This window comes from Salvelinus fontinalis, chromosome 21 (genome assembly GCF_029448725.1).
Source record: "Salvelinus fontinalis isolate EN_2023a chromosome 21, ASM2944872v1, whole genome shotgun sequence".
NCBI classification, from domain to species: Eukaryota; Metazoa; Chordata; class Actinopteri; order Salmoniformes; family Salmonidae; genus Salvelinus; species Salvelinus fontinalis.
In genome coordinates this window covers 10,878,374-10,895,097 of record NC_074685.1, presented here as the reverse complement: position 1 = coordinate 10,895,097, position 16,724 = coordinate 10,878,374, and the positions used below count along the sequence as shown (strand labels likewise).

At 40.1% G+C, this 16,724-nt stretch overlaps 1 protein-coding gene across 4 annotated transcripts in view; it reads left to right on the top strand.

The window, feature by feature from the left end:
- The window catches only part of LOC129818151 (transportin-1-like), a 91,134-nt gene extending 76,107 nt beyond the window's left edge, over positions 1-15,027 (top strand). The window contains exons 19-25 of one of the 4 annotated variants that reach the window (XM_055873802.1): positions 219-317; positions 405-500; positions 4,315-4,351; positions 5,537-5,636; positions 5,824-5,898; positions 6,029-6,168; positions 6,349-15,027. In XM_055873802.1, the coding sequence (XP_055729777.1) occupies positions 219-317; positions 405-500; positions 4,315-4,351; positions 5,537-5,636; positions 5,824-5,898; positions 6,029-6,136 (515 nt within the window). In that variant the 3' untranslated portion in view covers positions 6,137-6,168; positions 6,349-15,027. Of the gene's footprint in view, positions 1-218; positions 501-4,275; positions 4,352-5,536; positions 5,637-5,823; positions 5,899-6,028; positions 6,169-6,348 lie in introns of those variants that run through there. The other 3 variants (XM_055873800.1, XM_055873799.1, XM_055873803.1) reach the window with 3 other exon arrangements.
- Positions 15,028-16,724: the final 1,697 nt, after the last annotated feature.

Sequence of the window (16,724 nt, the reverse complement as noted above, 5' to 3'; positions counted from 1 at the left end):
TGGTACTCTATTCTCTTACACCAGACTGGCAGTAACACACAGCCTGGTACTCTATTCTCTTACACCAGACTGGCAGTAACACACAGCCTGGTACTCTATTCTCTTACACCAGACTGGCAGTAACAAACCGGCTGATATACAAGATGCGTATAGTAGTCTGAATGTCAGGTTATCAGTTACCAATGATTTCAACTTCTATCTCTTTCTCTTCTGTGCAGCTGATTTCATGCCTATACTAGGCACTAATCTGAACCCAGAGTTGATATCAGTGTGCAACAATGCAACGTGGGCAATCGGAGAGATATCTATACAAATGGGTGAGTGTCCGGAAATTGTCAGAAAGCGTTCACACATACCAGCTTGGATACATTCCCTGACCTCCCGTCTCCTTCCCCTCTCCCCAGGGGCTGAGATGCAGCCCTACGTGACCATGGTCCTGCACCAGCTGGTTGAGATCATCAACAGGCCCAACACCCCAAAGACTCTGCTGGAGAACACAGGTACCACCACAAGGTGGCACTGCAGGCTGTGCTGAACCTGCCATCCACACAGGGAGATGTTACACAGCACAGTCAGTCAGGGCCACTCTGGGTGCGCCCCAATGAAATCTCCTTTCTCCTGAAGTGTGCACTCGTTCAATTCCCTTCATGGATTTGAAGGGAAATTACTGGTATATGAAAACTCCTCGTAGCCCATGCCAACACCAATCCAATGCTTTTAAATATCTGGGGAGTAGTGAACGAGTGCAGATTTCAGGAAGAAGGAGAGGTTATTGGGACTCACCTCTGACTGGAGTGGAGGCCATTAATCTCCATCTGAAAGCCTCCCCATGCTCTGGGCCTTACAGGTTTTGCCGGTTTCAACCAAACATCCCAACTATTTGGACCCAATGATCTATGGCTTAGAGGCTGTGTTTATGGGCTGTTGGATCCCTGCTGAAAGAAATTAAATGTGGCTGAGGTGGAAAGAAGGAAATAAAGGAGGGGAGAAAGAGTGACAGATTAAGTATTTGTTCCTCATGGAGTAAGAATCTGGGGAAATGCCAAAACCGGGCAAACCCTGTAAGTGTACAGTCTTGGCATTATTAACTGAAATGGATTGATTCTGTTGCACCGTTGGTTGTCAGATTTTTCTAGCTTTATTTCCCTTGAAGTGAAGTTGAAGTGTTGAGCAGCATCAATAGGTGACCATGAGGTCTTAACTGAGACAGTGGAGTGTATAGCTAAATGCTTCAAGAGTTTTCATACGGTTCATTTGACAAACTGAATGTTTACTGAACACTCTGATGATGATGATGATCATAATAATAATAATAATAACTAGTCGTCTTTGCTGACTGAGGAAAGAGCTAATCCCATCCTAAAATTTTTTGGGGGTGTTGAGAGAAATGTTATAGCGCCTATACTTATCAAACAAACCTTCGGTTACACTCTGCTTTTATTTAGAGGCTCTAGTTGAATTGGAAACCGTGTTTGGGTAATCCAAAATGGCCACCGACATGAAACTAGAACCCAAACTGAGCCAAAATGAGGGTGAAGTGTAACCTGCTTAACTAACCCCCCTACTACCCCCCCCAGTAAATCTAGGGAATTTGTAGATGTTGTTCCTGTTTGTTTGTCAGTTTATTTATTTGTTGTTTTTAGTTAGTGTTTTTTTTAAATGTGAATGCATATCTGCCAATATATGTTGAATGTTTAGTTAAAGGATGGCAAACGTTTGATGCAGGATAGGTGGTGGATTGATGGAGCCATAGGGCTATGCTGTTGAGCTCAGTCCACTACCATTCTATTTTAGTACCATAAATCAAAACATAATCGACTTGTTTTCCTTTGGGTTGTTTCATACAAGAACTCTCCTATTCTTCATTTTCAGCTAACCTATCAAAACATTCAGAAAATGTATTCATTTTGATTCTCTTATAGCTCACCAATTTGATCCTTCAAAGCACTTTAAAACACACATACAGTATAAAGTCACATCAACACTATTGAGGTGGATGGGGTTTGAGGCCATATGCAGTGCCTTCAGAAAGTATTCATACCCCTTGAGTTTTCCACATTTTGTTGTGTTACAGCCTGCATTTAAAATATATTCTTTTGGTCACTGGCCTACATGCAATTACCCCTTAGTTATGTTTTTCGAAATGTTTACAGATGAATTATAAATGTTAAGCTGAAATGTCTTGATTCAATAACTAATAAACCCCTTTGTTATGGCAAGCCTAAGTTCAGGAGTAAAAATGTGTCACACAAGTCACATAATAAGTTGCAATAATAGTGTTTAACATGATTGTTGAATGACTACCTCATCTCTGTACCTCACACACTATTATCAGTAAGGTCCCTCAGTCGAGCAGTGAATTTCAAACGCAGATTCAACCATAAAGATCAGGGAGGTTTTCCAATGCCTCGCAAAGAAGGACACCCATTAGTTGATGGGTAAAAAAAAAAAGAAGCTGATATTGAATATCCGTTTGAGCATGGTGAAGTTATTAATTACACTTTGGATGGTGTGTCAATAAACCAACTCACTACAAAGATGCAAGCGTCCTTCCCAACTCAGTTGCCGGAGAGGAAGGACACCTCATGGATTTCACCGTGAGGCCAATGGTGACTTTAAAACAGTTACAGAGTTTAATGGCTGTGATAGGAGAAAACAGATGATGGCTCAACAACATTGTAGTTATTCCACAATACTAAGCTAAATGACAGTGAAAATAATACAAATATTCCAAAACATGCAACAAGGCACTAAATTAATACTGCTACAAATGTGGCAAAGCAATTAACTTTTTGTCCTGAGTACAAAGTGCAAATCCAATACAACACATTACTTACTACCACTCTCCATATTTCAAGCATAGTTGTTGCTGCATCATGTTATGGGTATGCTTGTAATTGTTAAGGACTGGGGAGTTTTTCAGGATAAAAAATTTGTGGAATGGAGCTAAGCACATGTGGAAATCCTGGAGTAAATCTGGTTCAGTCTGCTTTCCACCAGACACTGGGAGATGAATTCACCTTTCAGCAGGACAAGAACCTAAAACACAATTCCAAATCTACACTGAAGTTGCTTATCAAGAAGACACTGAATGTTCCTGAGTGGCCGAGTTACAGTTTTGACTTTGAAAAATCTATGGCAAGACCTGCAAATGTTTGTCTAGCAATGATCAACAACCAACTTGACAAAGCTTGACATCTTTTAAAGGATAATGGGCAAATGTTGCACAATCCAGGTGTGGAAAGCTCTTAGAGACTTACTGCCAAAGGTCCTTCTAGTATTGACTCAGGAGTCTGAATACTTATGTAAATTCGATATTTCTCTATTTAATTTTCAATACATTTGCAAATGTAAAAAAAAAGAAGTACTTTTTAATTTTTCGTATGAGGTATTGTGTGTAGATGGGTGAGGAAAAACAAACAATTTAATACATTTTGAATACAGGCTGTAACACAACAAATGTGAAAGTTAAGGTGTATGAGTACTTTCTGAAGGCACTGTGTAGCTATAACCCCTCCCCTCCATCCTCATTTGCAGCCAATCAGCCTATCCTGCACTGAACTTTATTTCTAATGAGCCTATCATCTGCTTTCTGCATGTCTCATTGGACTGTTCATAAATGCCTGTTTCTTAATGAGAATGTTGCATAGTTTTGTGTCTCTTAAACGTAGGTCCTCCTCTCTGTCTCCTCATAAGAACCTGCTGTACTGGATACTAGTCTCCTTCCATGTAGTCGGTCATTTCTTTACAACCAAAAAAAGAAGAAACGTTTTTCTGTTTCTTATGGAAAGATTAACCTTTTTGTGAGTTTAAGGGAGAAACCTCTGAAAGCTCAATTCCCAGCTGCCAACTTTGAGAAGAATAAGAACCGTGTAAACATTCCATACTGGCATTTGGCTAACTAATGACTTCACATTTTACACTTAGAGTTAGATGAAGAACATTAATTTAACGTTTTGGAAAGAGGAGTTTGTCGTAAGAGAACAGACGCCATTTCAACATTCCTATTTCTGACGTCCGAGCAGGCATGTTGCTGTTTGATTGATATTGTGTTGTCAAAGTGTTCTCCCTTAAACGAGGTGTTTGTTTTTAGTGTCATACTAGCCTACACGGGGCAGTAATAATCAACACTAGTGAATTCTTCTGTTTATTATCATACATGGATTCTGTTGATTTATGTTTCTGAGTTGTTTGTTTTTTCTTTATTTTTTTCTCCTCATTGCTCATGTCTTGGTTGGCGTTTGGTGGTGTATAACCGTGATTGCGTTACCTTAGCAATAACAATTGGTCGTCTTGGTTACGTTTGTCCTCAAGAGGTGGCACCCATGCTACAGCAGTTTATAAGACCCTGGTGTGTATTATTCAATCTTTTATTTAATTCATATTCCTCTCCTCTTTCCTCTTTCTCCATGTCTGTCTCTTCCTGTCTCTCTCTCCTTCCCTGTCTCTGTCTTTCTCTCTTTCTTTCTGAAATAAGTATTTTCTGTTTCTCCTGAATCAGTCCGTAATCATTGCCAACCATGTGACTAATCCAGTCCTCTTTTAGGTCCTCTGTCTGTGATGTATTTTGCTTCAGTAGCACCTTCATGTATTTTATACATTACTGGTTTATTTATTTTACAGTTTGTCATTGTTAATTGTCGCTAACTACTAATTAGTGCATGGGATTAGATTGTCACATGCCTGCTGGTTCAGAAAGGGAAAACAAAAGGCTTCCCTAAAATTCCCAAAGCATTCCACAAAAAAATCCCAAAGCATTCCACAAAAATTCCCCAAGGCATTCCCAGAGCACCCCCCCCCCCCCCCCCCCCACCCCACCCCGTTCACTAGTCATCCAGCTGCATGTTCCTATCCCAGAATTCTTCAACTTCCTTTAAGAAAAAAGTTAATATAAAAAGATTTGGCATTTATAAAGTGCTATAGTAAAGATGAACGTAAATGCCATATGGGCCAAAGTTAAGTTATTTTAACAGTGATAAAACCGTTTTTAGTGACTTACTCGTAAGTGTATAGTTAAGTGCTTTCACACAAAGTTTCAGAAGGACCGTTTTGTTTGATGTGCACCAGTCTGATACTGTTTTAGAATATCTGAGAGAAATTATTTTCTCCCCACAACAATATTTTGTACCTTCCGAAGTAGACTTTGATAAAAGTAGTTCTGATAATATCAAATCTTCTAAAGGTCTAAAATAAATGATTGTAGATTGAATTCACGAGTATGAAGTAAAAATGGCAAGTTGTCTTTTTTAATATACTATAGGTTATTTTTATTTTTTTAGTTGCCATATGATCAACAAACCTTGAGGCAATAGATGTAGTATTTTTATATTTTGGAAGGTATTCTATTTATCCATAGTGGAATTTATTGTGTTAACAGGTAATAGTAATATGATATACCTATGCAAGTTCAGTTACATTATTGAGTACAGTCAATGCTAATTTCAGAGTGCTGTAAGGGTATTGAATTCTAATGCTATGCAGTGCTTTAAGGCAGCCCCTCTGGCCTGGTGTAAAACGTGGCTGTTCCTGTTGACAGGTGCACCTCTCTAAGGAACATAAGAGACAATGAGGAAAAAGACTCAGCGTTCCGAGGCATCTGCACTATGATCAGTGTCAACCCTGGAGGAGTGGTACAGGTGAGGCCCCCAGGCATTGCTGCCCTTTAGAGGATAACATAGGAACTGCACTTCTCTTCTCATGGCCCCATCAGGACTAAGAAAAATACAGGAACTGCATTACTGGTTATATGGCCCCATGAGTGAATGATGTTAGCAGAGAAACTCTTGTTGTCTCAAGGCAGACCTTTACTCTCATTTCCTCCAGGACTTTATATTTTTCTGTGATGCAGTGGCCTCGTGGGTAAATCCAAAGGATGATCTGCGAGACATGTTCGGCAAGGTAAAAACTGATAACTGCCACGTAGTCTTGTAGACTCTAGGCCCGATCTGTGTGAGGGGAAGGAGTGAATATCCTGATCAACAATGTGTGCATGCGTGGCTTTGTGCTAATTGTTGTTTGATATTTTCAGATCCTCCATGGGTTCAAGAACCAGGTGGGCGAGGATAACTGGAGGCGTTTCTCAGACCAGTTCCCACTGCCTCTGAAGGAACGGCTGGCGGCCTTCTACGGGGTGTAATGCTTTCCATAGGAACATACCTGTTCAAGGGGGTACTTTGCACATTCATGGTCAAATCTAATTATAGAGCCGAGAGATCCTATCCAAGGCACTTTAGTGTCTGTTTGTTAGCCACCTTATTTGAGCAAAATGATAAGCAAGCAAGCAAAATTAGTAAGGTTTATTCCTAATTTTGCTTACTTAATAATATTGGTCTCACTCTGTGTTTCCAGGTCATTCACTATGGGAGACGACGGACGGGGAACCTCTTATACCCAGGGAACATGTTACCCTTTACTGGGGGTAGGGTCTACCAGCTGGGGAGGGAGGGGGGTGCGGACCGGGACCCTCCTCAACCTTCTTGACGGGCGGGGTGGGAGGGAGGTGTTAGCCAGCAGAGGCAGTCAATGCCCCCCAAGCAACAGGCGAGGGGGACACGGGGGAGCCAGCAGGCTAACTTAATCAAGGGAGGAAACATTTATTTAATAATTTCAACATCTCATTCAGAAATGAAAAGACATTGTCAGCGTAGCCATTTTTGTTTCCCTTTTATTTTTTTTATTTTCATTCGAGCTCTCCAGCAACTCTACTACTGAGTGGACATGTGAATCAAAACGCAGGAAAAAAACAATGCAAAACTTTGTAAATGCTTCTGTCGTTTAGTTGTGGTAAAATCATGGGTTTATACTTACCGGGGGGGGGGGGAATAGTGCTGATTTGAGGATCAGATTTCAGTTAAGAGCTTTTAAATCTATACGTATCGACCAGAAAGTGCCACTGAGAGATAAGTGTAGGGGGAGGGAGTGTAGAACTAGAAAGAATGATACCGACCATAGAATTGATATGGGGGTGGTTATAAAATAATGTAGTGGGCATAGAAATAACATTAAAAGTCTGAAAGAAAACAGCATAGCAGCTGTCCTCAACTGGCAGGACAGCTGCTAGCCAAGCAACCCCAACAGAGGTAACAGAGTAAAGAAAATGCTGATATTATCGTATTTATCTAACCAGACATTTTTTTGTGGGGGGGGGGGAACACTGCCTTTGCATATCTTCGAATAACAATAGCCTGTCTTTTATTGTAGTCATCAATCAAAGTAATTGCGTTGAGTTAATGAAAGAAAAATTGGTAGTGGCATATTTAAAGTAATAGATGAATAAACAGTATTTTTATGGCAGGTCAGAAGCTGTGTTGAATAAACCATTCAGTCAAACACGTCACAGACAGAAAGAGTGCAGATGATTCTATATTTGTTGTGGTTGAAAGTGACTTGTCTTAAAAACAGGAAAATAACTAAGTAGCATGCTTACATCAAAGGGAAGTGGGTAAGGAGGGTGTACATCAGTAGAGAGATCTGTGTGTTGTATCATCGGATAGTTGTGGTATTTCTTGCATAGCCTTATGATAAGGTTTCTTAAACAAACATGTAGTTTGTCCTTTTTCAGTTTTCTGTCCGCCCACCACCCCCTATGTTTACCAGAGGCTTTCCAGTCAGTGTCTAGCATGAACTGGGTTTACATACATACAATATATAAACATACAAGTCTGATATTGATATTCTCATCTAGTTGAATCCATATACTGTAGCAGGGTTTTGGTTGTGATTCTAAAAAGAGACCTTGAACACTGCTACATACATGTTAAAACTCTGAGGTAAACTCTCAGGCTGCCTCTGTTCTGTGGTGTGGAAGTGACGTGTTCTGTGTGCATGGATGTTTTACTAGCTGCCATAATATCAGCTTTCCTGACCCCATATTGTTTTAAATATCAAATTCTGTCTTTCTCACATTTGTGAAAACAGTACTTGGGCTCGATTGTGGCAACATAAGACTATATTGTTTAACAGTGTCGGGGGGGGGGGGGTTATGGAAACTGCATACAGGGCTTTAGCTGAAAATGTTCACCCTTTTGTTATTAGGACTGTAACACAAGTCCTCCTGTCTTGATAGTGTGTCTGTCTGTGACCTTGGTTGGTTGTCAATCCAAAACTCAACAGCAAGCAATTGTAAAAAAAAAAAAAAAAAAAAAAAAAAAAAAGTTTTATGTACTGTGTTTTTTTGGTTATTGTTGTTGTTGGTTTGCTTTTTTTGTGAAAAGCATGATCTTTGAGGATGATTGTAATGACTGTTTTGAATGCAGGGTATTCGAATGCTTGATTCCTTGCATGTTGGTGGTCCTTTTACATCCCAAACTAGACAAGGGGAGGTGCATTTCAATTGAACTAAAAAGTTACGGAAATTCTAATTTCTTCACTACCCCATTTCGCTGACATACAATATCAGACTTTTATTTTGAAAGTTCAACTTTTATCTCATACATACCTGCAGGACGATTTTCCCCTTAACCTATAACCCACGTGCAAATGTATTGTTTGTTATCTTGTTAAATACTGTGAAGTTAGAACTTAAAGAAAAAAATGTTTTTTGTTCCTTTTTGTTTTGGTGTGTTATTGTTTTGACTCCGTAAAGTGCAAAGGTCTTGAGGTCGTTGATTGCCTGAATGTATCCCATGGTGGGTGGGAATACAGTTTTATGCCCAGCCAACCAATCAGATTCACTCTGCAGGTCAGAGTAATTGTTGCAGTATTTTGTCTGCCTCGGAGGGCATATTAAAAGCACTTGTTCAGACAGAAAATTAATTCTGCATACTGTAGTAGACTGACACAATCACGTACTGATATAGTATTTGTTTACAGGAGACTTATACCACTAAACACCTCTTGTATTACTTCACTGAGTATTCAATATTGTGTATATACAGTGGGGAGAACAAGTATTTGATACACTGCTGATTTTACAGGTTTTCCTACTTACAAAGCATGTAGAGGTCTGTAATTTTTTATCATAGGTACACTTCAACTGTGAGACGGAATCTAAAACAAAAATCCAGAAAATCACATTGTATATTTTAAGTAATTCATTTGCATTTTATTGCATGACATAAGTATTTGATACATCAGAAAAGCAGAACTTAATATTTGGTACAGAAACCTTTGTTTGCAATTACAGAGATCATACGTTTCCTGTAGTTCTTGTCCAGGTTTGCACACACTGCAGCAGGGATTTTGGCCCACTCCTCCATACAGACCTTCTCCAGATCCTTCAGGTTTCGGGGCTGTCGCTGGGCAATTCGGACTTTCAGCTCCCTCCAAAGATTTTCTATTGGGTTCAGGTCTGGAGACTGGCTAGGCCACTCCAGGACCTTGAGATGCTTCTTACGGAGCCACTCCTTAGTTGCCCTGGCTGTGTGTTTTGGGTCGTTGTCATGCTGGAAGACCCTACTGAGGGAAGGAGGTTGTTGGCCAAGATCTCGCGATACATGGCCCCATCCATCCTCCCCTCAATACGGTGCAGTCGTCCTGTCCCCTTTGCAGAAAAGCATCTCCAAAGAATGATGTTTCCACCTCCATGCTTCACGGTTGGGATGGTATTCTTGGGGTTGTACTCATCCTTCTTCTTCCTTCAAACACGGCGAGTGGAGTTTAGACCAAAAAGCTCTATTTTTGTCTCATCAGACCACATGACCTTTTCCCATTCCTCCTCTGGATCATCCAGATGGTCATTGGCAAACTTCAGACGGGCCTGGACATGCGCTGGCTTGAGCAGGGGGACCTTGCGTGCGCTGCAGGATTTTAACCCATGACGGCGTAGTATGTTACTAATGGTTTTCTTTGAGACTGTGGTCCCAGCTCTCTTCAGGTCATTGACCAGGTCCTGCCGTGTAGTTCTGGGCTGATCCCTCACCTTCCTCATGATCATGGGAGACCAGATGCTGCTGGAAGTGGTGTTGGAGGGCCAGTAGGAGGCACTCTTTCCTCTGGTCTAAAAAAAAATATCCCAATGCCCCAGGGCAGTGATTGGGGACACTGCCCTGTGTAGGGTGCCGTCTTTCGGATGGGACGTTAAACGGGTGTCCTGACTCTCTGAGGTCATTAAAGATCCCATGGCACTTATCGTAAGAGTAGGGGTGTTAACCCCGGTGTCCTGGCTAAATTCCCAATCTGGCCCTCAAACCATCATGGTCACCTAATAATCCCCAGTTTACAATTGGCTCATTCATCCCCCTCCTCTCCCCTGTAACTATTCCCCAGGTCGTTGCTGCAAATGAGAATGTGTTCTCAGTCAACTTACCTGGTAAAATAACGGTAAAATAAAATAAATAAAAAATTGATGCCCCACGAGGTGAGATCTTGCATGGAGCCCCAGACTGAGGGGGATTGACCGTCATCTTGAACTTCTTCCATTTTCTAATAATTGCGCCAACAGTTGTTGCCTTCTCACCAAGCTGCTTGCCTATTGTCCTGTAGCCCATCCCAGCCTTGTGCAGGTCTACAATTTTATCCCTGATGTCCTTACACAGCTCTCTAGTCTTGGCCATTGTGGAGAGGTTGGAGTCTGTTTGATTGAGTGTGTGGACAGGTGTCTTTTATACAGGTAACGAGTTCAAACAGGTGCAGTTAATACAGGTAATGAGTGGAGAACAGGAGGGCTTCTTAAAGAAAAACTAACAGGTCTGTGAGAGATGGAATTCTTACTGGTTGGTAGGTGATCAAATACTTATGTCATGCAATAAAATGCAAATTAATTTCTTAAAAATCATACAATGTGATCTTCTGGATTTTTGTTTTAGATTGCGTCTCACAGTTGAAGTGTACCTATGATAAAAAATTACAGACCTCTACATGCTTTGTAAGTAGGAAAACCTGCAAAATCGGCAGTGTATCAAATACTTGTTCTCCCCACTGTGTGTGTATATATATATACACACACACATACACACATACATACATACATACATACATACATATATATACACACATATGTGTGTGTATATATATATGTGTGTGTGTACATATATAGATATACATATGTGTATATATATATATACATATATACATATGTATATATATGTGTATGTGTGTGTACATACACCGACACAGTTGAAGTCGGAAGTTTACATACACCTTAGCCAAATACATTTAAATTCAGTTTTTCACAATTCCTGACATTTAATCATAGTAAAGATTCCCTGTCTTAGGTCAGTTAGGATCACCACTTTATTTTCATAAAGTGAAATGTCAGAATAATAATAGAGTGATTTATTTCAGCTTTTATTTCTTTCATCACATTCCCAGTTGGTCAGAAGTTTACATACACTCAATTATTATTTGGTAGAATTGCCTTTAAATTGTTTAACTTGGGTCAAACGTTTCGGGTAGCCTTCCACAAGCTTCCCACAATAAGTTGGGTGAATTTTGTCCCATTCTTCCTGACAGAGCTGGTGTAACTAAGTCAGGTTTGTAGGGCTCCATGCTCGCACACGCTTTTTCAGTTCTGCCCATACATTTTATTTTGGATTGAGGTCAGGGCTTTGTGATGGCCACTCCAATACCTTGACTTTGTTGTCCTTAAGCCATTTTGCCACAACTTTGGAAGTACGCTTGGGGTCATTGTCCATTTGGAAGACCCATTTGCAATCAAGGTTTAACTTCCTGACTGATGTCTTGAGATGTTGCTTCAATATATCCACATAATTTACCTCCTCATGAAGACATCTATTTTGTGAAGTGACCTAGTCCCTCCTGCAGCGTTGCACCCCCACAACATGATGCTGCCACCCCCGTGCTTCACGGTTGGGATGGTGTTCTTCGGCTTGCAAGCTTCCCCCTTTTTTCTCCAAACATAATGATGGTCATTATGGCCAAACAGTTCTATTTTTGTTTCATTAGACTAGAGGACATTTCTCCAAAAAGTATGATTTTTGTCCCCATGTGCAGTTGCAAACCGTAGTCTGGCTTTTTTTATGGCGGTTTTGGAGCAGTGGCTTCTTCCTTGCTGAGCGGCCTTTCAGGTTATGTCGATATAGGACTCGTTTTTACTGTGGATATACATTATTTTGTACCCGTTTCCTCCAGCATCTTCACAAGGTCCTTTGCTGCTGTTCTGGGATTGATTTGCACTTATCGCACCAAAGTATGTTCATCTCTAGGAGACAGAACGTGTCTCCTTCCTGAGCGGTATGACGGCTGCGTCATCCCATGGTGTTTATACTTGTGTACTATTGTTTGTACAGATGAACGTGGTACCTTCAGGCATTTGGAAATTGCTCCCAAGGATAAACCAGACTTGTGGAGGTCTACAATGTTTTTTCTGGGGTCTAGGCTGATTTCTTTTGATTTTAACATGATGATTTTCTGGAATTTTCCATGCTGTTTAAAGGCACAATCAACTTACTGTATGTAAACTTCTGACCCACTGGAATTGTGATACAGTGAAATAATCTGTAAACAATTGTTGGAAAAATTACTTGTGTCATGCACAAAGTAGATGTCCTAACCGACTTGCCAAAACTATAGTTTGTGAACAAGAAATTTGTGGAGTGGTTGAAAAACAAGTTTTAATGACTCCAACGAAAGTGTATGTAAACTTCCGACACAAGTGTGTGTGTGTGTTTGATCTGTTTTTAAAGATAAGTTTCCCAATATCTTAAATTCTCTAAAAGATAATTGGTCTAAACTAAGCCTGGAGATGAAATACTGCAGATGCGCATGTATTGCCACAAAACCTTTCCAAAGCCAACAATCTTTAACTTAGATGAATAGGTATGAATTTTTAATTGGATGGGTGTTTTGAACATAATTAGACATTTTAACACTTGTAACAACAAAAACATGGGTTATTTCAAGTTAGCCTGGATCCAAACTGAATTGCTCTTTTTTCTTCTTTTTTTTCACCAGGCTAATATCAAGTAGCACAAAAAGACGGAATGGGATATATGGAGGCGCTTGTTTCTGTAGTTCTTGTTTTTGTGCCACATCTTTGTCCTGAAGTTGAAATGATTTTGTCTTTGTCACATTCCAGCTGTTTGTCATGTCAAAAATTGGAGGACGCATGGCTAGATTGGTTCTGTCCTACTGCGATTTATCACACTGAATTGAAAACAACAACAAAAACATATAGGGCCTGTTTCCCAGACACATTTTAAACCTAGTGCTAAGCTTAATTTGTGTCCAGTAAACCTTCCCAAGAAAATATGAAAAGAAAAATACATAGAACAATCGCTGTTTGTGTGCTGTCTTAATGACATAGCCGCTGCTATAATGTGTAGCTTCTGTACTTGAATATTTGTTTTTAGTAACCTCAGGAGGTCTGTGTTTACCGTTATTGTTTCCAAATGTATGCCTTTTTCCATCTCCCTTTACCGATAAGAGGTTATTAAGCCTCTCCTGCTCTAACCCTAAACTACAGAGCATGTACCTGTCTGTGGGTGTTCACTTCACTAATGTTTGATATGTGTGCTAACTCACCAATAAGGCACTGAGATGTACACACCCAGGGTCAGTGTGAAATAATAATTGTAACTAGGTAAACGCATGCATTCAAATTTAGCTACAATTTGGAGGAATAAGAATATACAATTGGGAAGAGTTAACTTGCACATAATTAATACAACTGTGGCAAAGTGATTGTAAGACATGTCTAGATAGTTAATGTAATATGTACATGATGCCTTGATGATAACTGGATGATTTGTCTGGGGATTCGTAATGGCTGGTAATTTTCAATAATGAAAAAAGACCTTGCACATTAGGCCAAACACAAATATGCTCATGGCTTCTTACAGCTATGTTTGTGTTTTTGAAGTCTTTAATTTTGAAGAACAGGGCGGAAATCTTTTAGAAATCATAGTCTATTAGAATGTCTCCTCTAAAGAGCGACTGCCCCTAAAAAGCAACTTCTCATTTTGAAAACAGCTATTTTGGCATCGCTATGAGTCAAACATTTATTCTAATCAAAATTGAGGTGTAAATAGGACAATTTTGGTCATAAAGTCAGTCTCATCCATAACAGATTTGCGAGATGATGGTGAAAAAAGTGTCATGGATTGAAGGGTCCCATAAATTCATTAGGTTTGGTTTATTTCAATCCTGCCCACAGCAGGCAGCACCCAAGTAATCATCATTTCGCAGCACAGCTGCACTGACCCTATCGTAATGCCCGTGGTCAATTTGGTTTGACATTCGATATCACTATGAGGCTAGTTAGGGTACATCAGTAAATTACACAATGTAAATCAGAAAATATTTTAAAAGGTCAATAGCTCCACATCTCAATTACTTAACCTCAAATGACTATAAATTGTAGAAATTCATATACAAATATAAAAAAACATTTAATGAGACAACTAAAAATGTGGAACAATAAAATAAATAAAATATTTTCCCATTTACATTTTAATTTATTGGTGGTCACTAAATAGCCCCAGAGATGGGCTATCCATTGTTAAACCAACTTTGCCATGGTCACAAACTAGCCTGCTGAAGCTAATTGGCGAAAGAAGTTGGCGAGTGCTAGCTAGCCTAGGTGACTTCAAGACACACGACATGTTAGGCTGTTTCAAGTTATCTAACAGTGAATGTACAAACGCTTGCCACGTGCGAACATACATCGAGACACCCACATTAAACCACCCCCTCCAAGACAACTCTTTTGGCTTCAGTCATGGCCGCTGCATTTCTTAATGACCAAAACAAAAAATTAGGCCAAATCAGGAATTTCAGCCCCCCTTTAAAGAACACCTGTAACAATAGCCTGTGACTTTCATTTAGCCATGAGAAAAAACTTTACAAGAATTTCTCCAAGTCTGCCTTCACCCGTTTTCGCTGAATAATGTGAGAGAAACTTCTTCTTTTTGAAATAGTGAATATGGTTTAAATTGTTTTTATAAACTGCTGAATTTTAAGGTTAAATAATAAGAATTTAGGGGGTCACCAAATATTTTGGATCATGTGAAGAATCTATATTGTACTGTAGTGATTTTGTAATGATATTTGTATAAAGATGTGATGGATGTGAATGGTAATCACTGCTTGGATCTGTACATTGTTGAGAATAAATTGTTTACAAAAATCTGGGACTGCTGTTTTCTGTTACTGTGTGTTACATTTTTAAATGCACTTTAAATAAAGTTTGATGTGATCTGTCTAATGGTTTTTAGCTTGGTAATATCAAGTCGGATAGACCAGGGTCAATGACCCCATACTTTCATCCACCACTCACAACATATTTAGTAGTGACAAAGATGGCCAAGGTGGCTGTGTAGATAACTGAGTCATGATTTTAGTGTAATGTCCCTGTGGAAGATAATTTTGCAACCTTGAAGTGTTTGAGAACAACATTGTCAGGGAAATATCTAGGCCTCGTACTGTTATCGAAGTTTATTGGACGCATACACAGATTTGCAGATTTCACAGGTTCAGCGAAATTCTTGTTTCAACAGTGCAGTAATACCTAGCAGAACAAGACAATACACACATAAAACAACAAATGTATTAAGAAATATCTTGATCATAAGGAAGTGGCAGCCAGGCCAGGATGGATGACCTCTGTTATCAAATTGATTTGACACATGTTTTGTAAACAACCAGTGTGAATTAACAGTGAAATGCTTACTTACAGGCTGTTCCCAACAATACAGTGAAAAGAAAATGGCAAAATCATACAAAAGTAAAACCTGTAATAATAAAAGTAATAGATACACAATGAGTAGCGATAACTTGACTATATACAAGGGGTACCCATACCGAGTCCATGTGCAGGGGTTCGAGGTAATTGAGGTAGATACAGAAAATAACATTTGTATTCGCGCCATGCGCCTCATTTGTTGAGGCGCATTTGAATACAAACTAATTTGTATTCGCGCCATGCGCCTCACTTCTGTGATCGAAAAAGCCTTGGTTTCATGCATGTCAACATCAGAAGCCTCCTCCCTAAGTTTGTTTTACTCACTGCTTTAGCACACTCTGCCAACCCTGATGTCCTTGCCGTGTCTGAATCCTGGCTTAGGAAGGCAACCACAAATTCTGAGATTACCATACCCAACTATAACATTTTCCGTCAAGATAGAACTGCCAAAGGGGGAGGAGTTGCAATCTACTGCAGAGAGCCTGCAAAGTTCTGTCATACTTTCCAGGTCCATACCCAAACAGTTCGAACTTCTAATTTTAAAAATGAATCTCTCCAGAAATAAGTCTCTCACTGTTGCCGCCTGCTATCGACCCCCCTCAGCTCCCAGCTGTGCCCTGGACACCATTTGTGAATTGATCGCCCCCCATCTAGCTTCAGAGTTTGTTCTGTTAGGTGACCTAAACTGGGATATGCTTAACACCCCGGCAGTCCTACAATCTAAGCTAGATGCCCTCAATCTCACACAAATCATCAAGGAACCCACCAGGTACAACCCTAAATCCGTAAACATGGGCACCCTCATAGACATTATCCTGACCAACTTGCCCTCCAAATACACCTCTGCTGTCTTCAATCAGGATCTCAGCGATCACTGCCTTATTGCCTGTATCCGCTACGGGTCCGCGGTCAAACGACCACCCCTCATCACTGTCAAACGCTCCCTAAAACACTTCTGCGAGCAGACCTTTCTAATTGACCTGGCCCGGGTATCCTGGAAGGATATTGACCTCATCCCGTCAGTTGAGGATGCCTGGTCATTCTTTAAAAGTAACTTCCTCACCATCTTAGATAAGCATGCCCCGTTCAAAAAAATGCAGAACTAAGAACAGATATAGCCCTTGGTTCACCCCAGACCTGACTG